At 39.1% G+C, this 26,033-nt stretch overlaps 1 protein-coding gene across 1 annotated transcript in view; it reads left to right on the top strand.

Annotated features, from left to right (window-relative positions):
* The window catches only part of LOC122573261 (protein rhomboid), a 491,317-nt gene extending 465,305 nt beyond the window's left edge, over positions 1–26,012 (top strand). The window contains exons 9-11 of the mRNA XM_043739381.1: positions 3,662–3,774; positions 16,578–16,733; positions 18,585–26,012. Of these exons, the coding sequence (XP_043595316.1) occupies positions 3,662–3,774; positions 16,578–16,733; positions 18,585–18,826 (511 nt within the window). The 3' untranslated portion in view covers positions 18,827–26,012. The remainder of the gene's footprint in view (positions 1–3,661; positions 3,775–16,577; positions 16,734–18,584) is intronic.
* The last annotated feature ends 21 nt before the right edge of the window (positions 26,013–26,033 follow it).

Raw genomic sequence — 26,033 nt, 5'->3', positions numbered from 1 at the left:
GGATTGCGTACTTTCGACGAATTGATGCCTACGTATCCTTCCGCTCACCCCTCTCTCTCTCTCTCTCTCCCTCTCTCTGTATTTGTGGAATTGTTCCATACAGCTGGAAACGTCACATTTTTACCACGAACGTTCTTCAAATCGTCTTGAAACGTGGAAAAGTCAAGGTGTTAAAGGATGATGAAAAAGTAGGTCGTTTCCTTGATGTCTTATTCTGCTTGGCTATTTTGTTTGGTGAAATTTCGTTTGGAATTTCGTGCGGCTTTTAGGTTCGCGAAAATATTAGCCGTATGCAGAAATATCTGTGTATTTATGTTCTGTAAATGGCGTTTCGTTTATTTGCTATTATCCTATTGTGTAATACTCGAGAATAGATTCATAAACGTTGTGACGAGTTCTGATTAAATTTGTTCAAAGTTTCCAAATTTCTAATAAACAGTAATATTTATGAAACGTTTGCAGGAAGACAAGGTTCAAGCTACGATCAGACCAAACGATCGTTAAACGTAAACGCTCATCGTGCGTGCAACCTGTTCGTAAATTCATTTGTAACTGGACTACGCATTTGTAAGAAATTTAGATAGATACGAAATTACAAGAAATGTGCGTAAAATATCCAAATCCAAAGTATAGCGCTTCGTGTAATACTGAAGTAGAGAGAACGACTTTCTATCGAGGTTTTAATTTTACAAATATATTCTCGAAAATATAAATTTGCATAAAAATCCTCGATCTATTCGCGACCATCGGACACGTACTTTTGTAGCAATTTAGAGCATTCGGATGTTCGATTCTCCATTCGGCGAGCAATTGCCAAACGGCGAAAGAACGCTCGTTTACACTTTAATTCGAAGTAAAGTGGGGTAAGAACGAGCATCCGCTCGATTGGTCTAAACGCATCTTAACTACGACGAGAGAAACTGGAGAACAGAGTTCAGCTGGCTGATCCGTAAGTCGAGTCGGCCGACTAAAACGTGAGCCTATTAAGCGCGCTGTTTGCATCCTCGACGAGTCTGAAGCATCGTCGTCGCGCGTCTAGTTTCGCAACGCGGTCGGCGCGCCGAAGAATGCGATCGAGACGCTCTCGAACAAGTTCACGGGCGCCGTTTTCTCGTCTCGCTTCGGAACGTGTGCCACGCAAATCGAGCCAGACAGCCTGTGATTAGGTCACCGCGAAACCGCCTGCTGGAATTCCAACGGTTCTTCGCGAACGCACTCGGCGAATAGGAAAGAAGCAAAGCCAAGCCGACAGGCTTTTAACGGAAAAACGGTCTGCTTGAAATACTAAAGCGGTGCCAGGAGAAAGTAGAGTCGTTCCAAGTTTCAGCAAAGAACGTATATAGACGGAATATGCCGTGGTAAGAAGGCAAACGTTTCATATCGTCGTAAAATCGACGAAATGTTTGACTGAAACTTGCCTACTTTCACATTTAACGTATTGGTTCGCTTTTGCGCTGTTTCGCATGACAATCCCCGAGCTTCCCGCCGATAGGTCTCATAAAACCGAGTCGATAGATCGAGTCGATCGCGGTGGAGGTTTCAGTCGTCATTTTTCAAATATTACAGCTACAGTCACTACGAAAAGCATTGGCGCGCTATTTTATCTATTGCAGCATCCACGTACTAATTAATTAGGTCCAATTACGTATAGCAAATTTCGTGTAAATCGGTAGAGCATATTCGTAGGAATATGGGAGTCTGATATTTTAAAAATGATACGTAGAATCTGATAAGAAAACGCTCCGTTATAAAATTACGTGACGATACTTTGCGCAGTCGCTGTAGGTTTGGATCGACGATCGAGACATCGATAGGAAACTCTAACATTTCATAGTCCGAGTTGTCCAAATCGCTATTAACGTTACTGATTTTTATAAAACGATGAGAAACACCTCGAAAGAAGCGGGACAGATACGATTGTTTATTCAACGTTCGAGAACTGCACTGTTGAGAATGCAACAAATATCAACTGGTATATAACGACACGTTTGCGAAATTCTAACGTTTCACAGCGCGATGAAGAAATTTGTAGAAATTCTAGTGCTCTTTCAACTTGCTATTGTGTAAATCTAAATAAACCAAAGAAAATCACACGAATAATTCACAGAGCGTGACAAACCGAGCTTGTACTTGGTGCAGGCACGTTATGATTTTCTTTTTACGAGCAATAGCTTTGTTCGTTATCGTCGACACAACGAGGATCTCTCAAACGGACAGAGTTGGCGAGGCACTCGGTGTAGCCGGCATCTTTCGTCCCAACGAGATTACGCGTTCATCTTTTCGTTGTAATTAGTTGGCGAAAGCTACGGACGAGTTGAGAAAGAGATTGCAACATGGTCGAATTGGGAATTGAATATGAGAGACGAAGGGAAACTGGGTGAATCGCGTCAAACGAATGTTATCTCGTACAGCGTTCCCGCGCTGCCAACCGGAGCAGATAAGCTCGATCATCTTCTCTTCTCGCGGGGAAAGTTTCCAAGGCGTCGCCAAGATAAAATTCATAATTGCTTTAATTTCGTCGTCCGCCGTTGTCATTGCGATAGTCGTGGCACGGCGAGCCGAATTTTCCAGGAAGCATCGCCGATCCTATCGTTCCTTCGGCTCCGCTTCCGCTTTTATCTTTCCCCTAAGTTGCGTACGCGCCTTCAGAAGAAGGGTAATTTTAATTCGCTGCTCTCGGATCTCGAGCACCATTTCGTCGAGTAAAGCGTGAGTCGAGATAGTCGTTTGTCTCCCTTAATTTAGGAGGTACGGATTAATAATCACCTCCGAGTGTCTATTAACACTTGTAGCGAATTAGGTTGGCGATAAAGCTATCAAGTATAGTCCTTACCGAGGTGTTGGAACCGTTTTTTTTTTCTACGATTAATCCGAATCTGCCGAATTTGAAGAATAATAAACAACGTTGTTCTCTTTTAGTTCTTCTTTTACACTACAAAAAAAATTAAGACTGTCCGAAGAAGGATATCACAAGGTTAAAGAATGTAGCGTTTCTTTTAATCGTAAGATTCGTGACTTACGAAGAAACTTACACGCTTCTGCGCAAATTTTCCGAACGTTCGTTCAACCTTCCAATTCATAAATTAAACGTCTGCTAGATTTCACTGGTATCGCGGGTTTTCGATTTGGAAGTAAGTTTGTTCTCCAAACAAAGTTCGCGTTATTAGAAAGATCGAGCATGGAAATAAATCTCTTAGCTACCTGTGTATCTTGCTAATGCAGGTTTGCGCTACGCCGATGATTACTCGCAATAAAGACTCGCCTGCTAAGTAGATTATAATTCCTCTTAGCCATCAGATTCGAGTATTTCGATAACGCGATTGAGAATGCGGCATAATGAAAAAGTTTCGAACACGCGAAAGTACTAATGTCATTCTATATATGAGACACATTATCTCATTTATCAATATTTCATATATCTTGTAATATCATCTTATCTGAAAATTACGTAATAAATGACATAAAAATTGCACATCTATAAACACACCGTGTATGGCATATTTTTAAACGTCCGCAAAATATGATAAAATTTACGTCTAAAAAAAAATTGAACGTCTTTGAAACCAAGGAAATTCTTCCACTACATCTTTTCTGTAATTAATCTCTCATTTTACTCTGAATGAAATTTACCGTCTCACGAGGATGTGCGCTTGAATTTCAGGTGGCTTCACCTACTATTTAACTTAGGAGTACAGGTGGTCGTGGGACTTCCCCTGGAAATGGTTCACGGAAGTCTGAGGATCGCGGCGGTTTACATGGCTGGAGTTCTTGCCGGTAAGTAATCGCTACGCGTTACAAATTGCAAAATTTTATTTCTATGGGTAAGTGGAATTTCTCGTCTTGATCTAGCGACAGTATTCCTAAAATCACACGTTGCTATGCGTTAGGTATGGATTAAGAACGTTCGTAAATACGGCAATTATTATTGACAGTTCATTTAATACGTTTAACAGATTACATAGTTGGCGACTCGTTTAGTTTATTCGGAACTGTCAGACTCCGGATTAATTGATTATATAAACTCATGCGTTCGATAATACGGAAATTCGTCACATTCGTATTCGATTAATTCTCGGATATTGTTATAACAAAAGATTAAATACAAGTATCTTGTATTTAACTATTTGGATATTTTTTTTTCAAAAATACTTTCAATTCCAGCAGAGATACTTCTGCACGATAAAATCCTTCGAAAGAACGTTACATCTCGAGACCAGTCTCTTAATCGCTAAAAGTCGACTGACCCATTCTCAAAGAGTTCGAGCTTTATCAAACACGGTATCTTAAACTAACCATTTAAATCGTATCGCGCGCACTAATTCGCAAATAATCGTAATTACGCGTCTACAGGTAGAGAACAAGCATGTCGAACGGTACATCGTTCGAATTGAAGCAAACGAACGAAAAATAGATGTAAAGAGAGGCAGCGAATGCGTGGAGAGAATAAAAGGAAGGAAACGACGAGAGAACGTTATCCGTTGTCAACAAAATGCGATTAAACGAGAACCTCGGTCCAAGTGCATTTAACGCGCCGAGCATTCGCCAAGCCGAGGCTTGTCGATAGCTGCACGCGCGATTATGCGCCGGCATGTAATGCAGTAATGCTACAGAATGCTGGCAACAATATTCCTGAATTTAAATCACTCGGCGATTCTCACCCATATAAATGCCGTTGCAAGCGCAGCTGCAACTGCCAGGCCGCGCGACTCTATTTCTTCTCTGTAACACAATTTGTCCCTCTTTCCATTTGCCGTGTTTCGGGATTTTCCAGCGTGGAACGTGTTTTTACTCTCCCCTCCCCCTCCATCTCACCATCCTCCGATCATCCCTCGTTTCCCCTCTGTCACCCTTTCCGAGCATGTTGCGTCGCCATTCTCGTTCGCTCACTCTCTTCTCCTTCCTCTCTCTTTCCATTATTTCGTCCCTGTCGCGCGTAAAGCACGGAGAGAGGGTGGAAGAAAGAGTGAGAGAGAGAGAGAGAGAGAGAAAGAGAGAGAAAAGGGAGGCACGCGCGTTTCTCGTGTATCCGTGTATATCCGTAGAAACGCGTGTACCGTTGGTACACGTATCAGGACGAGAAGCAAGGGCCGCACATTCGTGTAAACCTAATTGCCATTTGCATAAATTCGATTAGACTCGGATCCCGGGTTATTAGCAGTCATGAAAGTAAAACGTTGCAAAATAGGGCGCATGAATAATAAACTCCCGCTGGGAGGTCCGGGATACATCGGACAACGTAGGTAGATGCCGGGGGATCGTAACGTTCCGCTATGCCCGGAAACTGGAAACGAAACCAACTGTGGTGACTCGGAATTACGAGAGAGAAATGAACAGAGGAACGGGTGAGAGCGAACGAGGAAAGATTTTTTGGGGGGGATTTTTGGAGTTGCGAAAAAGGACGTGTAATTGGATGGACCATATGGACGCGATGGAATTAGACATTCGTACGTATTTCGTTTGTTTCGTTGTATCTTTCGCATAGTTAGTTTTGATGAAAATGCCAAGTTTGTTACGAACGATTAAAATCGACTGGTCGTTCGTCCTGTTTCCCGGAAATTGTTTAACCTTTCGAAAACAAATGGATGGAGATACGAAAGTCATATAGACAAGAAGAAACGCGCGCTTTTGTCACATACCAGACTTGTTTCTCTTATTTAAAAAGAAAAGAAAAACGATCTACGCTAACGCCATAAACCTATAATTTGAGAAAGTTGTCCGGAAAGCTATATATTACAGCTACGTTATAACGCATATCCAACCATACAGGAAAGAAGAAGTCGAGATCCTGTATAGATCGTAAATTCAATGATAAATTCCAATCTTGCTTTAACAAAGAAAACTTCTTACGTGCTTACGTTTATTCACGCTTCGAGGCTCGTCCAATTTTCCACGTCTCGATTTACATCGATGAAGAAAGGGGAAAAAATGCTGGATTTATCACACAGGACAGAGCTATCGAAATTTTCATTTTGCAGCTTCGCTTAATCATAGACCAGGCGAGAAGGTTACCTCGGAATATTGAATCGCGTAATGAGAATAAAGCGGCACCGTTCCTCGTTCGTCTTTTCTCGGAAGGTCCCCTCTGAAGTAGTCGTCCCTACTGGCGGCTTCCTCCGGAGCCTTCGTAGCTTTCCATGTGAACAGGAGGCGGCGACAGCTTGTCTGAGGCCACCGCGACAAGATTACTTCGTATGCATCGCGGTCGCGCCGATGTAATGCGATTGTAACTAAGCAAGTGCAACGGCATCTATCGCCTTTACCTCGCTTCTCTCTTCCTTTTTTTTCCTTTTTCATTTACTCTTCTTTACGATCGATCAATTTGCAGGTTTTTTGCACTTCGTGCATTCATAAATGAAATTTAATTACCCTCTAACGTACGGTCGCTCGCTTAATTTAATTATTCCGAATAATTTCTAGAATGAAGATTATATAGAGAGGTATTTTACATAGAAACTGTAAAATATAGCTTTCCGGGTAGCTGTCTTGAATTTTTCAAACGAGTTAGCTACGTGCTTTCCTGTCAATCCTTTCAGAATCAAATGTATTTTTAGCCTGCGAGAACACCTCTTTTATTAAATTAATTATGCTATATAAACCATTCTTTTTCGATGATTTTAACGTAACGCAATAAGATTTGAAATTTCTATCTATCTACCGAGTGGATCGTTAAAGTACAACTTCGCCATAGGTTACCAACTATTCGATAATTTTGCGCTCTTACCCCAAACACGATAATCAAAGATTAGATATAAAGACAATAACAAATACTCAAATATGTTCGTTCGTCTCGTTACCCAAGAAAATTCATCGGTATCATATCATAACATCTAACTTGCAACTTGTACAATTTCGCTAATAACTAACACGATATTAGGTAATTGTGCAAGAAGCTCGAGGCGTCAGAAAGTTCCAGCCAATGGAAAAAAGAAATTCGAAATTCTTAGAAAGGTGGAAAGAAAGCGATGCGGAGAGAATAATTTCGAGATAAACCGGCTTAATTTCCACGTAATTTCATTCGTTCCGTCAACGGCCCCGCTTTCGAATTGGCAGCGAGACTTCGTGTCGCAGAATCACCGGCGCCGTGCCGATTGCGTGACACGGACAATTATACGACGGTATCTGCATGTCGTCGCGGAACGTTCCCGTATGCGTGATGCATTTTGCATGCACAACGAGAGACCACGGTATCCCCGATGCTAGAGACGGCCGTCTGTCTAGCCTTTCCCTTCCTCGAAACCCTTCAGTGCCCGTTATTTGCCCTCCAGCTTACCTTTTCGCTAATTTTCACCCTCGTCTCCCTTTAGACGACTGTTCGATCACCCTTTTTTCTCATCGTGCAGCAGGTACCGTTTCGCTTTTGATGTAACAGACTTTTCGAAACTGAATTCAACGTCGATGGAATTATATTAGATGATACCTGTTTTTAGAAACGTATTTCGTTATTTTCATTCCTTTTTATCATTATTATTATTTTTAATGGTTATACGCGTTATATCGCTTGACCGTGATCGTGATGTTTCTATCGTTAACCAAGATACGTTCCGACGTATGTTCATTAAATTTTTCAACGTAATATTCTCGTGATATTAATTTGCGGTTCAAATGGAACGCGTCGATCAAATTTTTCTATCGTCGTTCGCTGGTTAAAAAAAAAAAAAAAGAAAGGCAGCCATTTATTTCAAAGAATATCGAGCCTGTTTTTAAAGCGAACCGTATTGGAAAAATTGCAAAATATGGTACGTCCCGATCTCAATTGTATACTAAAGATATTTTAGCAATTTTAAAAGCTCCAAAGAAACTAACTTTGGAAATTAATATCGTAAAGGTCTTTGTTTATGGTTTCTTTGTTCTCTGTTAGAAAAGCGAAATATAATTTGCTCGAAGTAGAGATCGCGAGAAAAATTCGAAAGGTTCTAAATTTTGATTTAAAACACGGAAAATCGACCGCTTTTTCGTTCTTCTACTTCCTCTCTCTCTCTCCCTCCCTCCCTATTTCTCTTTTGTTCACCTTTTTTTCTCAGCGAATCGTTGTACTCTATTTCATCCTTTGTCTTTGTCTTTTCTTTTTTTTTTTTTTTTGCTTCTTTTCTCTTTTATTGGATTTTCAGGCATTCGTTCGACCTATGCCATTCTATTTGTTCCGTAGTATTCCTCCTCTTTTTCTTCTTTCGGTTTGCGTGCGCTATTGTTCTTTATTCTGGTCGATGCTCCCGTTGATTTGATCAATTTTTTTTTTCTATCCCTGTCATCCTTACCGTTTCGTGTTAATTTTATCGAGCTTTTTAATCTCCTCCGCAGTTTCGTCGTTTCCATTCCCCCTCCTTCGTATTCGTTTTTACGGTCCCCTACGATGTGTGTAATACATGCTCATGAATTGCAAATATCGTCGGTAATATTTTAAAGCAGGGTCCGTTGGAATGTTACTTTGTTCCGTTTGTGCATACATAATTTTTTGTCATATTTATAATATTAACACGAGAGTAATGCGAAAAATAATTTCCATGCTTTTACCCGATGGCTTCATTATCCTTAAAGGGATACGCTCGAATAATGAATTTTTAATCGACCGATACTAATTATCGCTATCGATGTTCATTATTATTTCAATTCGTTTATTTTCGTTTCACACTACCTGGCCGAATTACTTTGACGAATAGTAATGAATTTTGCAAAAATACAATTCATAATACGTACGTTCGTAATACGATTAAAAAATGTATTCGTGAAAGCGGAGCATAGGAAATTTTCGTTTAATAAGGATTTAGCATTTTACCGAGTAATTCGTCATCGATTCGATGTCCAAACGTAGATTCTCTCAGAACTCTTTCCCTGAACTTCTTACGAACCTCGCGATATTTATTTAAGCTGCTTAAACGAAATAAACGTTAACAATGGAAAACGTGGTAAAACTTTGCTGCGTCGTGATAAAAAAAAAGTTGCAATCTTATTCAACGAATAATTGTCAAATTAGAAATATTTTATCGTAACGACGAATGATCAGCTTGGAATTTTAAATTTCGTAGATCGTAAAAAAATCCAGTTTCGAAGTAAGCTTGTTTGCTTGGAGGCTTCCGCAAAACGCGTTTCATACATAATACCGTGGCAGTTGTATAGTAGCTGGCGAATCTCTATGCTATTTTCTGGCAGGAGAACGCCATCATCGATTTTCCATCGTACTTCGGATATTTGCTCATCAGGAAGCGTAAAATTGAAAATTCCAAGCAACGGCATAAACTTGCGCACAGGAAACAGGGGAAGAAAGTCCGACGTATCGAGTAGATTTTATTTTCTTTCTCCGGTGCAACCGCTGTTTTTCATCTTCTGTTGCGAGCTACCTTTTCTCTCTGCCGTGTTTGTTTAAAGATAGAGGAGGAGTCATTGTAACTCGCGCTTCCATACCTCCATGTCAATGCCGTATTCCTTTTTATTATACGCTCGTTTTATGTTTATCATTCGTCGAGCAGAGTTGAATTACAAATTTAAAAACAGATACTACATAAAGTACGTTATGTGTTATTGCTATGTAACATCGAATTAATCGCTAAAATGTAACGAGGAAGCTGCTGCGATAAGAAGCTAGAGCCAACGAATATCAACTGAAAATCAATCGAGTCGAGTCGCTTTCTTAAACGTTCTACAAATAGTCATAGTCAAACAATATTAGTAGTAATAAATTTTTGCGTTTCTGAATATGAAACGCAAGAATTTGTACCTGTCTCTTAAATGCGATTTAAACATCGAAGCTGCCTCCTTGTTGCTACTCAAACGTTTACGATAAACTAATTACGATGATTAATGTCAGACCAGGATCGTTGCTAAATCTAAATAGTAACAACACATGTCCGTAGGAAGTGACACGAAGAACTAAAAAGTAAAGCTTCGAGACGAACTAACGAACCGAGAAAATCGAATAGCATGGGAGAAATAGCGAGGGATGAAGAGCTTATTTGGATAGAAAAACCGTAGATGAGAAAACGAACAAGAATATGTCGTTAAATTGGCGTACAGTTAGTAGAAAACAATATTCCATTATTATAACAATGAAATGTAATATGCTGAAGTGAAGCGTGAAGCGTAAAGAAAAAGAACGTCGTATAGAGCAAACGATATAAAAGTTTATTAAAAAGCAGGAAAAGAAAATAGGATGGGCGAATGGTGGAGCCGATAAAATAATCCAAAAAACGTGGAAAAGTTTCGCGCGAAAGGGATGAGAATTAAGCGGGGTAAATGGAACAATGAAAAGACGAAAAAGAAACAACGACGTTGAAGGTGGAAGACTCGTAGAAGGTGGAAGAGAAACAGAGAAAAGGGGGCTTATAGAAGATGAACAATATTCGGTGTGTGTTGTTTCGATAACGACCTAACACCATCGAAAATTCCCTTCGTATTCAGCCTCCGTTTATTCCGCTCCTCTTTAATATCACTTTCGTAATCCTGGTCGCATCTGGCTTATACGCGTACAATACAGTTTAGAATTTTGACATTCGGTGCGGTAAAATGAGCGTATTGCAAGATAGATGGTGGGAGAATACGAATAGCTAGCTATATTATGCTATGTTATTTCAAACTGGTCTACCCGTTTTTAATGGAATAAAAATTCCTATTATTTTTACGTTTTTATATTTCTACCAGGTATCTCCGGTTTTTGGAAAGATCAAGCGATCACTTTTCTTGCTGCGGAATATTTTTAATTTCGATACTTTCCGTTGTTTCCTGCTGTTTGCAATTTACTTATGCGAACCCCTCCGATACGTTTTTTTTTTTTAATTAAAAATATATTAAAAATACGTCCCTTCGTTCGCTAACTGCTTATTTAACAACGACAATAACAGATTTCGCGTGTACGACCCTCCTATTGCATGGGAAAATGTTACCAAAACGCGTCAACGTTCCCTCGACTCGTGTCCTTGTGTCCTCGTTTTTAATCTTTCTTTTATTAAATTCAAAAACCTAAACGCAGATACCGAGCTGTTTTATTAATTTCTTAGTACCTGTTGCAAAAATTCTTCACGCCGAAAGACAAATACTTCAATTTTTATTAAGACTAGAAAATTATTCGCCATATACTACCTCGACATCTCTAAAATACAGTCTGCCTCTATTGCTACTCTTTCTTATTACGAACAGTTAGATCAGGAGTCCCGGACGGCAGCCAATACATTCTCCTTTCGTTTTCCCCAGAGCCATAGACTATAGACTGTTTACGTGCCACTGGTTTCTCCCTTCTCCCGCAAACTTCGAAAACTACTTCGTTTCCTTGTCCCCGTCGATTCGCCACGAGCCCCGGAAACAACGATAAGAGGGAAATATGCTCACACTCTACACATTCTGACTTGTCCGTAGAATCAAGAGGAAGAGGATAAGAGACTCATTTGTAACTTCTTCCCACTCACTTTACGTTATTGAATTCCATTGAATTCACACGGCGAAAAGCAATTGGGAAAATTTCCTACAACTTTTTCGTTAGTATCTCCTCTTCCATCTACATTCTATAATTTCACGAACTTCGACGAAATTGAAATATTCCATAGCACTGTAACTAAGTATCTCTTCTGAAATCGTGCAACTTCTTCTTTGTGCCTCCGATCTGTATCCGATGTGTATCCATAATGTGTATCGATTGTTCTAATACACAATTATTTTTACACAATTTTTGCGCTTAATTAATCAACAACTTGACTTAACTTGATCGTTGATGGGCGAAGCAACAACGCCCACGAATAAGGTAAAAATGTCGCAGACCCAACTTAGAACCAACTGCGCCAATAGCGTCAGCGCTTTAATGGACAAAATCGATAATCCATCGTCGATCACAATAAAATCAATTCCTATTCTATTAAATAAAAGTGGATTTAAATTCCCTTCCAGTTTAATCAGACGCATTCTCGTGGAATTTTCATTGAAGGTTAAAATATATCGTTCTTGCGGCGGAATCGGGCATGCAGGTTCCGGGTTGGTTCCCAGGTTTCCGGACCCCAGCTCTCGGCTTCCATTACCTCCGTGTCCCTCTTTACGAATGCATCGACGTGCTTGCACTCGCCTTCTAAATGCGCGCTCTATTTTCTCCTGCCGAGCAATACGAGACGCATCGGCTGTCTTTGCAACTCCTTCTCCTCTTTATTCCATCCCGCTTTTATCCCGCATTTTTCCTCTCTGCTATCGCTATCACAGTTCTCCGGCTGAATGCAGCCACGGATCCTTGAGACGGTGGAGTGGTACGCGTAAGAAAATTTTCAAACGTTTCCCTTTTACTAATTCGATAATAGGATTCGTTGGTGCCCTGGTGAAAACGAGCGAAGTGCAACGAGAAGAACTCGCTGTTTCTGGCTACGTTCGTTTCTTCGTATCATTAGTTCGTGTTAGCACGGTGTTCCGTACTATGGTTCATTTTTTTCTATCGTTTAGACGTATCTTCCGATTACGTGGTTTTAAACGAAACTAGTGCTCGAGCGAATTTCCCCTTTTTCCAATTTATGTGTATTTTTAATCTGTCTGCTAAACTTCTATAATCGTTAAATAGTTAAACTCGTATAATTATCGAGCTGATAGATAATAAAGACGAACTAATTACTCAAGTTAGATCAGTTTTAGTCTTTACGCGTATATAAATATATAATTTACTTTGCAGATCCGTAAATAAAAAAATGTCATAATGTTACGATATATGTCTTGCGTATATTAATACGTCATTAGATTAATGTATCTCTATAGTCTGCTTAACAAACTGTTGGACTTATCAATTTTTCTATTGGACGGAAAACCGATAATACAATCGTGGACGTTGCACGTGTGTGCAGAGTCCCCATAGGACGATCCAAGTACCGACACTCTTCATACTTTTTTTTTTCCTATTGGTTGCGGCGCTCGTAGTTGATACTTTGCACCTGTTGCACGTGTTTCAGATCCAAGAACTATTATTGCGAGAAAAAAAAGAAAAATAAATAGACGAAGAAGGCGAGGAAATATAAAAATCGTTTAATAATATATAATACCTCGAGCGCGTAAAAATAAAATTGACGAGCATCGACGCCCATCGACTTCATTGATGGAATGAAATTTTATTTTCAAACGTCTTTTAATATCCCGCGGCTCCCTCGGATATGGTAACATTTCAGTACGTTTATATTCGAAAGTACGATATCCGGATCTATTCTAATTTAACATTGTGATCTAATTTAGAATTCTAATCCACGAAACTTGACGATCTTGTCTTTAGTAAATTAATGAGAACAAAGTTTGTCGACTTTCAGGTTGTTAGAGGTACGAGTATAAAAATTCCCAAATACAAATGATATTTTTCTTATTCGTCGGCGTTAACATCGAGCAACGTAGAATTTCGTGCGAAGAAATTAATCTTACCATTATTAAGCTCGAAGATTCGTAGAGCCCAAAGGGTGGACAATTTTTATGGTGACGTTTTCTCAGTAATAATCCCAATGTATAGTGGCTGGACAAACTCCAGTCATCTCATCTCACGGGAGCTAACCACGGTACCTGTTACGGGAACTTAATTTTAATAGAGTTATCTATATTCAGATGTAGCATGATAACATACCGTAAATTATAACCAGCCGTTGTTACTACCATCGTATTTACTATTTTATCATTATTAGCAGCGTTAACAGTCTGTTGATTAATGGTAACGGCCCTTTCTGAATTTTGATACCGTGATAAACAGCCAAGGATTAATATTCGTTTGTCTCTGTTTGTCTTAACCTGCAGCATTTCACTTTGTCTTTATTTCAGATAAGATTTCAAAGCGACACAGATTAGGTTGCAATAATTGCATAATTGCCTTGTTACAGCTTTTATTATTTCTATCGAAGCAGACATAAGATCTCGTTGTAATTTCTAATTTTCAATAATTTTAATTCTTAATATTTTCCTTCTCGTACATTATATCTCTGTTATTTTATTTACATCGCAAAAAGTTATCTCAACGTTCATTTTATTATCTTTCTTCTCCTCTCTAAAGTTACACTTTGAAACTAAATTCCTCGAACGATTTGCGATTTCTCTTCCAACCTTCGATTCCATAAGGGATTATACGTAGCGATAGAAGCTGTACGATAATCCAATACGAACGTGCACTATCCTTCGAAGAATAAAGTTGCCCAACTCGAATTCCCCGATGAAACTCGATTCTTTCGTCGGACGTATGTGATACGTAAATTGTTAATTTCTCTGGAACTTGGTTATAGTTAGTCGATTCATTAGAGATAAGTAATTTGCTTAATACGGATAGTAACCAGTCTGATGTGAAGCGAACGTTTCCTTGCCAAGGTAGAAACACATATCCGATTTCCAGCCGGAGGAAACTCTATGCACAGGTAGTTTACGAGGTTTATGGCGGTGAGCAGCGCCACTACCCTATGAAGCTCCCAGAACGATACAGGTCACTCGCTAATTACTACCACTACTGCTACTATTCTCTCTGTCTGTCCCTTTCTTTCTCTTTCCCTTTCCCTTTCTCTCTCTCTCTCCCTCTTTCTCTCTCTCTCTCCTTCTTTCTCTCTCTCTCTCTCTCGATTTCACAATCGAACTAGACTAACACACGAGTAGTGCAGCTGAAATTAATAGCTTAGTAAATAATTTTATAATTAAATTCTAAAGTTGTTTCGTAGAACGAAATAGATTATTGTCGGATAGTACGTAAAGCCAAAAGTTTCGCGGATGAGATAATTGCACGTTTGTTAATCCCCGTGGTTGATCGAATATTCCGATATTTTAGCATCGGGAGAAAATTGATTTTATTTCAATTACTCTTATTGTTGCATCGACCATTTGTGTTGGTTATTAACGACTCAACAGCGAACTTTACAATTTGTTGTACAGTTTGGTACGTTCTAGGCAGCGCAGTAGATTTTAGGTCGGTTCATTGTCCTTTAAATTGTCTCTCAAGCTGGATCTTACGCTGAATCGTTGTCTATTCATGACGTGTCTTCTGCGATGAATGATAATGTGCTCTACTGTCGGATGAACTTCGCACAGTTCGCAGGTTGGACATTCTTCTTTGTTGAGAAGATATTGGTGAGCGAGTTTCGTGTGGCCCATTAGGATTCTTCAGATTACGACTTGGCCATGTCTTGGTAGAGTAAGAATCTTCTTGAAGAAGACGCTTTGTATTGTTGTTAGTCGTGATTTGCACGAAGATCTCTATTTTTTGTCCAATTTTCGTTTATTTTCGCTCTTAAGTCAAGCAGTATAATTTTTTCTGCGGACAAACTGCTGCAGGCTGTAATGGTATGGACCTGGAGAATTGGCTACTTCTTCGGCCACTTCGTCCGCTCTCTCGTTCACCGACAGATTTTTTCCAACTGATTTTCTGATACAGATAAAGCGAAGAGTTTCTAGAAATGGTTCGATTACGTGTTCGCGATGTCTGACTAGCACGGTAGTATACTACTGATTTCGGAACGACGTTACACTTGAGCTACAAGATGATCGAAGAAAATATTACATAAAAATAAATATTACAGACATACGTGAGTTCTGTAAGGATAATTGAAAAGTATTTCGATGTTGGAGACGACAAAGAAACTTTCGAACGCGATAGAAATGAAACGAAGTGCTTCTATATGATCGTTCCGCCACGTCCGACTATTACCGTGTTATACTACTAATTTTAGAGCGACGGCATACTCGAGGTATAAAGCATCCACCGTTACATTTTCCACGTGAATGATCCCTTTAATTCTTCAATAAATGCGTCTATTTCTCGTCGACATTTAACGATTTCGTTTGTAAAATGTTGTTTCTCGTCTGGAGGTTTCTAATATTAGTAAACGTAGAACAATATCTTCCACTGGAAATTTCCTTTTTCTGAATAATTTCGTCGTATTAGAACGAATGACGCGACAATATTCTGATATTAATCATCATTATGGTCCTGAGTAAGCATCCTGAAACTATGAATTTTCGTGACGAAACTAGTCGTAAGTTGGCTGTCTACAGCATAGTTTTCCACTGTCGGCTCTTCCTTCGGCTTCCTACTCGGAAACATCTGTTGCTTCGCACGCATGCGAAACGACGACGTGCGGTCTTTTGTTACATCGTGTAACTTGCTACAATAGAATACACTTGTGCAGAAGCGTGCATGCCAGCTTGTTTCGCGAAAGTGTTAAATTTGTTATACATGAGACGGAACAATTTGTAGAATCTTCAAGATTTTCAAGGATTTTAATTTTTAAGATTGATTTCAAGATGTTGAAGGAAGACAAGTTCGCGTCAGCAAATAGAAAAGAACAAATGATAGTAGTAGTCTTCCATTCTTCTCTCTTTTTATGAAATTTCATCGATTCGTTATTCTGTAAATATCTTGGAAATTTCTTTATAACGTATCTTGGATTTCAAGAGAAGATATAATATTAATATTAACGTTTTTATAATATTCATACAAACAGATGCAAATATACGTCGTTCTTGACAACTAATGTTTATCAGTGTTTGTTTCGAACAATGAGAGGCTAACAGCGATAGGTGTCTCAAATATAACATTTTTACCGTAACTTGCATAATTTGATACGAGAAATGTTCTTTTTTGATACATTCGATACATTTTCTTTTTATGTTTGCAGGTTCTCTGGGTACTTCGGTGTTTGACACGGACGTGTACCTTGTTGGCGCAAGCGGCGGTGTTTACGCCCTCCTCGCGGCTCATTTGGCCAACGTCCTCCTCAATTATAATAACATGGAGTTCGGCATTGTTCGATTAATAGGGATCTTTGTAATCGGTAAGATTTCGAACAAAATTTACGTTTTCGATATTATCTTTCGGCATCTTTTTCGATGTTACACGGATAGAGAAATTTGTTTAAGCAAGAGAGAAAAATATATTATATTTAAAAAAACAAAGATCGTAAAACTTTATACGTTTCCTTAAAAAGTTATATAGAAAGCTTTCAAGCTATACGTATAAAGCTTTTGAAGAACGAAAAATGTGAAAAATCTTTCCAAACTTGGAGCTCAGTTTTTTCAACCGATTTAATTTCATCCTGAACTTTTTCATAACTTGAAGGTAAAAAAGTAAGAAATTCGTTAAATAGAAGCTTATGGGATAATACAAGATCTACTTTAAGCTCGCAAAATCTACATCGATGTAATTTAACAAACAATTAAAACGCGACCTGGGCTAAAAGTCTGGAGCATGTTTAAACAAAAGTTGAATTTAAAATCACCCTTACCACGTAAATTTTCAACGTTCATTTAACGATACACGGTTATCTTGTGACATACTTTCATACTGACATACTGACATACATATATATATATGACAGACCTCGAAGGAAACGATAAACATTTCGTCGAGAACCAGATCTGTAATTGACATATACTTCAAAAAAAATTGTGCTCCTTATCAAAGTCTCATCTAATTCAGTGCCGTGTAGAACCTTTTACGCAGCCTTTGCATCCCCTTCACGCATCGTGGCTCCACGATAAAGTTTGAAAAAAGATCAACGAATTTAACACTAGAACTACCGATAGTTAACACGAAGCTATTTCTACCAAAACCAGTGAAAATGACTGGTCTTTAAAAAGTACGTAATAATAGAATATTTTTATATTTATCGATTTATTACTTTCTTACAGAAGCAATTCCATGTTATGTAGTACATTTTTGGTATTATTAATCCATCTGGGATTATGATCTCCAAACGAGGGTTGACACATTTATAAAAATGTAGAAACAGTAGTTTTCACTGGTGTGATATTTCTAATGTTAGCATCTAGCGATCGATCCGGAATTTTCCTGATAACTGATATCGTCATGTCGAATGATACGCGGTAAAAATTTGAAAAACGTGTGGCAAGTTGTACAGAACGAGGAAACTAGTTAATTGGGGTTCGATGAACAGATTGCAAGACCCTTTTACACTTTGACGAGTAGCAGTCATTTTCACTGGTATTGGTATAAGTAGCCTCGATACAAAATTATTTTCAGTTTGAATACATAAAAAGTAAAATATTATTCTTTTAGTTATCGTTGCAAAAGTCATTAATTTACATTATTACGGAAAAAAATATAACACGAAGTAGGAATTTTAAAATAAAATTGTAAAACCAGCCAATTCGACTGGTATAGTAGTTCCAGTGTTAATACAACTTTCCGGTTTCCCTTTGCTCGTGTTGTTAAAACAGAGGACAAAATACGGAAAGTGTTTGTAGCATGGGAACGAAGACAGAAGCAGGAGGAAATGGTACACTCTACACGCGAGTAAAACGAGCTTTGCAGTTTTCACAGCATTGCTTTAACGTCACTACGATTTTCAAAGTTTCTTGCCGACTCGATCCTGTTAATCTCGCACAAATTTTCTAATTCTCGACGTAACACCGAAACACGGAATTCAAAACTAGTCCAGTGTTTTACTTGCCGAGATTCGATATCCAATTGCCTACTCTGTCCAATAAAAATTATTCTGAATTTCAAAGGTAGGAAAGCCCTAAGTAGAGAAATTAGCAGATAACGCACGCCCAACAACTTGATAACCCACTGACAACTCGACTCGTCTTCCTCTTATGTAAGCAATTAGCTCGATAGACGAGCAAGTAGAAGAAACGTAAAACGAAACGATTTTCATTTTCAGCGAGTGCAGACGTGGGGTTCGCGATCTACGACAGATACGCAGCCGAGCAAATAGGTCCGCCAGTTTCCTACGTGGCGCATCTGACGGGTGCATTGGCGGGTCTGACGATCGGTTTGTTGGTGCTGAAGAACTTCGAGCAGCGGCTCCACGAACAGCTTCTCTGGTGGGTGGCCCTCGGCGTATACGCGGCCTGCACGATCTTCGCGATCATGTACAATCTCATGCATCCGGACTATCCATGACGCGAGGTCAGCTTCGCGTACGGCCAACCGCGAAATTCGTAACGCGAAGCTGACTAACAAATTGTCGAACTAACAAAGGAGGACACAGAAGAGAAATCGAGAAGAAACATGGAAGCTTGAGTTGATCGAGAGAATGGTCGAGAGAAACTGTTCTCTAACCTCGACGGAGATGTGCGAAGAAAAAAAAAAAAGAAGATTTTTTCCAAGCGTCTGGTGGATTTTTTGAAGACGAAGAGAAAAAAGATGATGAAAGTTTGAATGGAGAGAAACCTCTGTTTCCGATTCCACGGCGGTCGCAGTGCAGAGCAAAAGAGACGATAAGAAGATATTTTTGAACGAAAGAAAGTTGAACATTGCACGGGACGGTTTTTTGAGTCGTGTATGGTGAACCGAAGTTTTTGAACGAACACGGCGAAGAAAAATTAGATGGGAAGGTTCGTTGTTTGCGAGACTGTGAAGAGTGAAAAGGAGAATCGATGATAGCCCCTGTTGATAAATCGGTCTTTCCAAGAGTTTGCTTTGAGGGGAGTTTGGAAGGTGATAGAGAGCGATGGCAGATATTTCGGAGAAACTGTAAGTAAATGGTTAGCAAAACAGGACTACGATTAGATGGAAAAATTAATGATTACGTAATGCTAACAGGAAGAAAGAGAAATAATTTTCTAATCACTGGCATTCGCGTAAGGGGAGATTTTTAAAAGTATATTAAAATTCAAAGGAAGTCGAAGAATGAATATTTTAGCTACTTTGATCGAACTTAGTCATCAGTACAAATTGAAAGAGCAAGGAAAATGAAGATATTCGAAGGAGCCGTGACACTTGGCACTCGTTGAATATGCAAACTTGAATGAATAAAACGAGAAGCAAGAAATAAAGGGGAAAAATACAAGTAAAAACGAGAGAGCAGAAACAAGAAAGACAAAGAACACAGACCGGAAAGAAAACACTGTGCGACAACAAATCTCATTATTTTCGAATACAATTTTCGCGAGATAGCTCCCTTATTCGTCGAAATAGCGCGTAATTAAAACAATACAAGTATAAAATTACTTTCGTGTCTCTCTCTCCCACGTCGGGACAAATTCAACAGCGCATAGGATAATTAATTAATTCATTCATTCATTCATTCATTAAAATACCAGGAAGAAAGTTCCTTTCCTACGTGCATACATGTCATGGTTCGCATCGACTCTACCTATCTTCTCCAAGTCGAAGATCGCAACTACGAAAAAACGAATCTATCACGGAGAAGATAATAAAAGAAATGGAAAAATTTGAATGATACAACCGATCCCTTCCCCTCGAGCGTCAGCAATTTCCTACTTTCCCGGTGAGAAACCAAAGATTCGAGATACCTCTGGGAATCCGTTTACGGGACCCCAAATTGTCGTTCAAATTACGATAACCACGAAAACTCGCGATTCATCGAGCAGAGAGAGAAAGAGAGAGAGAGAGAGAGAAAAGAAATGGATAGGAATGGTATAAGGAAAGAACAGAAGAACGATGAGAAGAAGAAAAAAAATCTTCGTTTAAAGGATTCGTTTCGGGGGGGATGGGAGGGGGGAGCGGACGACACGAGCATAGAAGGAGACGCGATTCTTCTTTCCGGATTATTTTCTCGCTTATCGGCCGCTTTCGTGGCACGAAGAAAACCAAAGAATCCTAGCGAACAACCTCTTTTGTCCTTTTCAATTTCACTTCTCGAACGAAGACGGACGACAAGCGAAGAACAACGGAGATAGAGGCGAAAAGATGTTCCGGAGGAAGCCCTCGCGATGTCGAGGGAAACAAGGTGTCCAGATACAAGAAATCGAGAGGAGAACCAGGGGGGAACGATCGATCGTCTCTCTGGTCACGAGGAAAACGAAAGAAGAAGAATGGTCTTTTCGTCGCTATTCGGGGATCGATCCTGGCAGTAGACGCGGCAACGATCTTTCTCGGGAATTGAACGGAACGTCGTGCAAATGAAAAAAACCAGCAGATTAAAGAATCGAACGTCTCCTCGAACGGCGTCTTCTCTTACGGCTGACGATCGCAAGGATTTACCTTGGTCGTTGGAAAATTCGTTCGTTTACGAAGTTGAATCCGACAACCGTGAAGCACGATGATCTTTGTTTATTAATACGAGAATTAATGAGAAAATCGATGATTAATCAAGGAAAAAGAACTTCAACGTTCTTCGTTTCAGATACGTCTCGAGGCGCGAAATTCAAACAGCGACCGCGCGCCGCTGCCTTTAGTTATCTTCGGGGCATTTACGTAATTATCATGAAACGCAGTGCTCGTCGCGAGATGCGTTTTTAAGAAAGAGGGAGAAAGAAAAAAAAAGAAAGAAAAACTGGTTCTGTTCTTCATCTTCTACCGACTGCCAAACATCCACGATCATCACCAAGGTGCGATCAAGATGTGATCAAAGCTGTCTCCTCCAGCGTGTTTGTGACCGAGCGGTCGATTCGCGCTCTAATCTGTATACCATTGTAAATAATTCTGTACATAATCAAAACGGCGGACATCCCGCCATGTGTATGCACGAATGTGTGTGTGCGTGTGCGCGAAAACGAATGCGAGAATATAATATAAGCGCGTTGGACCGAAGTAAATCTCGGTCGACCGCGCGGTCTAGTCTGATAATCGTGAGATTGCGTGGTTGCTCGTATAAAACAAGAGAACGGTAAGAGAGAGAGAGAGAGAGAGAGAGAGAGACAAATAAGAAACGAATATCAAGTATTTTGAATTTGGTGTTTCGCGAAGTAACAAGATTTTCTTAGAAAAATTTGCTTAAGAAGATACGACGAGGATTCGCGAGTTTTGTGGGGCAACTTTCTCGAGCTTTGTCCATATTCTATGTCCCTGTTCATATTATAATTTAGTAACATGATTCATCGTCGACCTAAAATTCAAGTTTCGTTAGAGGAGAGTTTCGAAGAACGAGCTTAGGCCCATTCGAAGAAAGAAAATCGTCGAACAGCGAAACGAAGAAGCTCGCGTGAATAATCGAAGAATATCGTTGCGATTTTCACGATTTCTTCCTGAAACAGATGTGTTCACTCTATAAAGGCCCATTTGTAATTAAATTGCGTGTAACTATAAGGTGGTTGCGTTATGGTCGACTAGTTGTACCGCGGATCTTTGGAAACGCGTGTCTTTCGCCTTTTTCTTAACTTATTTGCTTATTCTCGTTCTTCGTCGCGCGTATATTCCTAGTAAATACGAAAGCTTCTATTTATTGATACTTTCTCGTCGATAAAGGTGTGCCGGTGATTTCGTCGCGACTTGGATCTCCTCGAGTCCGCTCCATTCGTTAATCCACGTCCTCTTTTTCTCTTCTTTCTTATCCATCGGTCGACTCACACACGAGGAAATATTCTCAATTTATTTTTCTTTTCCATGTATGATCTATTCTTTTCGTTATAATTTCCGAACTATTTTCATTTCTTAAACGTAAATGATACCAGATTGGTTGAAAATTTAGAAAGAAAGATATTAACAAGTAAATCGAGAATTATTTCGTTGCGACGTTGAGTTCCCTTTGGTTCACGAAAACTAATCGTCCGCGCGAGTTTCGCGAGATAAAAAGAGCGAGAGAAAGGAAGAGGAGGAAATTCGTACCAAAAAGTCGATGGCGAAAAGGCGAACGAGTTCAAACCGAGAGTGATTAACGATGCTAGTCAATTAGTAGCGGCAGCAGGCAGCTAAGGCATTAAGACATTGTCGGAGAACAATTTTCCTTCTTCCTTTTTTTTTTTTTTTTTTTTTTTCGTTTTGAAACGGCGAGATACGGCTCGAAAATTTACTTTAGAACAACGCGGTGATTCGTCGTTCAGATTTCTGACGTGTTTCTTCCGATTGATTACGCTTACAAATAATCGTTAGATAGCATCAATAGTTGATAACTCGACAATTACGAAAATTGAACTTTCAATCGCCATTAGTGGAATTTTCTCGTGTTTTCATTTGAAACGCACACCGTCAGAAATCATGGAAAAATATCGAATCACCAATTTCACCAACGATTTGAAACACGTCGTCCTAACGATTTTGACTTCAAATCGGACACCAGAATATTATTATTGAATATTAATGCCAGTCCTCGAGTTTCACGTTTATTTATTTTAAAGAGCCGGCCAAAATGTTACCTGCGAGGCAAATAGAAAAGTTCCGCTCGCGACATAGTCTAACTCTATCAGCATAATTAAGGCGTGACGACGAGAAATTTATACAGTCACGAACGCGTTGTATCCGTTAAATTATTTCGCGTGTTAACGTTAGAAACTAAAACACGTGTTCAAGTCGAAGAAGTTTAAGTGTCGAATTCGTTTAAGTATCGTTCGATTCTGCTCGTTTCTCCCTTTCCTTTACAGCCTCGAAGAAAACGGAGGGAGATCATCGAACAACGTATATTATTTTCACGCGTTTTTATTTATTTATTTATTTATTTATTATTTCGTTTTATTAAGCGGCGCCCGAGTCAGCCATCGAACACCTGATACGACGAACTAATCCGAATATTCGATATCGATAGAGAATCCGTGGTTAGATACACGGATATCTATCATAACGACAGCGTTTTCGTTTCGTTCTCGACACTTGAGCGGCTTCGAATTCGCGTACCTCGAAATTTGTAGCAGCGCTACACGCGCGCCGACACTAGTATTAGTTCTTGTTTAATTTCTATTACCGTCGCTGGGCATTGTTTGTTTCGAATTCTGCTTTTAATTGATGCAGTTTCGCCTCCTGGAACGCGCGCCTCTCGGATAACGGAAAGCACAGACGTTTCGAGGAGGGATCATCCTGCTCGTTCGCGGAATAATTAACGAGCAGAATTGGAATCTTCTCTGGTTTTTCTTTTCTTCCCGATCTCGAGAGGTTTAGGTTTTAAGTTAATTTTTTTTTTTTTTTTTGATAAACTCGACGTTTCGATGGGCGAACCAAACAATTGTACCTACCGTGAACAACGTCCACTTTCTGTACCGCTGTTTTTAAAACGAAATTTTAATGGAACAATTCATGGAACACGCGTCTCGAACCGACGTGCTGCGTCGAGGCCTCGAGGCTCGAAGATCGTCGGGATCATTGAAACGAGCCTTTCTGTCGAACGTACGAATGATATACAGTAGAACTTCGTTTGTGCAAACTTGTCGGCAGGCAAGCAATTTACGTAATTGGAGCAAATGTGATAGGATTTTTCAATCTGTTCATTAATCTTCTATCATTAGCTATTTATTATTATAGTAAGAGTTCATTGGATTCGTGTTCAGGTAAATACATTCAACTGGCAGAAATTCATTTAATCGCGTACCAACTGAAATGAGATTGGCCGACTGAAATTTCGCGCAAACGAAATAAAAGTTCGTGTAAACGAAGTTCTAGCGTAATTGGAACTCAACGAATGATCGTTAGAATGATTGCAAAATATGAAATGTCGAGCAGTGAGATTAAATTTCCGAGTATATCCAGCGTTTATTGTAATGCATGTGAAAAATTTGATATATTTCATTTGAAGACTGAGTTTGATCGAGAGTGATCTAGCTTGAGAAACGTAAGACGGCAAATCACGATCAAACTGTTAGGAATTAAAACAGTTCTGCGTAAATACGCTCTTTCCATGCGATTTGAAATATTCAATAGTATCTTTTTCATTGTATCGTAAGAAGCACAATTTTTGTGTAATTTCGTGATTCACAATTTTCAAATAATTCGTCTAGTCGAAGAAAATTGTTTATGTAATGCGCGCCGCTACTCGTAATAATCGTCAGCGAAAACGAACGAGAAATCGAACGATCGCTTGTGATCATCTGGCGATTATACTTTATTGCGCTAATTAATTTTGTAATAATTGGACTGTGGATATTTGTGCAATTATGAGAAATTTAAATATGTAAGAAATTTACAGAATTCGCGTGATATACAAAAATATCGGAAATATACAATGTATTCGTGATAATATTTGAAGCATAAATTACTAGATTTCATTTATTTGGATGCTTTCGAAGTATGAATTGAAAATACGAATTTGCATAAGCATTCGCAGTCTAATGTACGTCAACGCGTACAAGGGAAAGACGTCCTTTTCAGTTTCATACAATTAGCTTCGTATAATTAGTCGATTTTGTAGCCACGAATGTTCGCTTTCACCTAATCGAGTCAGGGCAGGTTCCTCGCGAGTTGAAAACAATTGTAACGCGATCATGATTTTAAATCAAAATAAGAAAAGAAGAAAAAAAAAAAGAAACGAAAAAGAAATAATTCCAGAATAGAGTTTCTCTTGGAACGGTAGAGGCAAGTACGAGCTTGCCTATCTGTTAAGCCTCGTTGAGATTAGTCAAATTACTTGAGTTCAAATGATTTCAAGTTAAACGAAGACTTTACTATGGACTTTACTTTAATATGGAACATGAAAAGAAAATAATTAGGTCCAAATCCAGGAAAAAAGAAAAAAAGACAATAGTACCTATTACAACTGTACTTAATTTTTAAACCAAACAAGGAGACAATTTTGAGATCGATTGACTGTATAACAGAATTTTGAAATTGTTTCTCCTACAAATAGTGGATACATGATTTATCATAATTTTACTGTGTAGTCTTCGATTGATTTGACCATGAGAAATTCTAGTAAGTTGCCCAATCCGAACGGATGCTTTGAACGAAATTAAACACATTTATCTCATACATCTCTCGGGTGAATTAGCCGAGGAAAAAATTGTTCGTTTAGTGTATGGTCGATGGATATCTTCTCTTCGTTATTTATTTATTTATACCATTGATAATGTACGGTCAGTCATGAAACGTTCACAAGCCAAAGAGGCGGAGCTAGTAAAAGCGAAGATAGGCCTGAAAGGTTACTTTCCGTGCGACTATTGATATTATCGTTGCTGTAGTCTTGTTACTTATTATTATTGTATTATTATTATTAATATTATTATTATCGACTTATATAATAAATTATTCTTATTACCGTCATCGTTTAAATAAACCTCGCCAGCGTCATCGTTAGTCAGCTCGTTTCGTCGCATTCGTTCATTGATGTCTCCGTGTGCAAGATTTCGGATTTTTCCGGTGCGCGTGGGGAATGAAAATGAAAGACAAAGGATCTTTTGTAAATTGTATAAAAGAAAAAACAAGAAGTAGCAAAAGTTGTAAAAGGAACGCGAGAAATGTGCGAAAATAAAATTTTTGTGAAGAACGAACGTTCTACTTCCTTTAC

Source organism: Bombus pyrosoma, linkage group LG11, assembly GCF_014825855.1.
Source record: "Bombus pyrosoma isolate SC7728 linkage group LG11, ASM1482585v1, whole genome shotgun sequence".
Classification (NCBI taxonomy): Eukaryota; Metazoa; Arthropoda; class Insecta; order Hymenoptera; family Apidae; genus Bombus; species Bombus pyrosoma.
The sequence above is the reverse complement of the archived record's forward strand: the minus strand, read 5'-3'. Positions and strand labels throughout refer to the sequence as shown.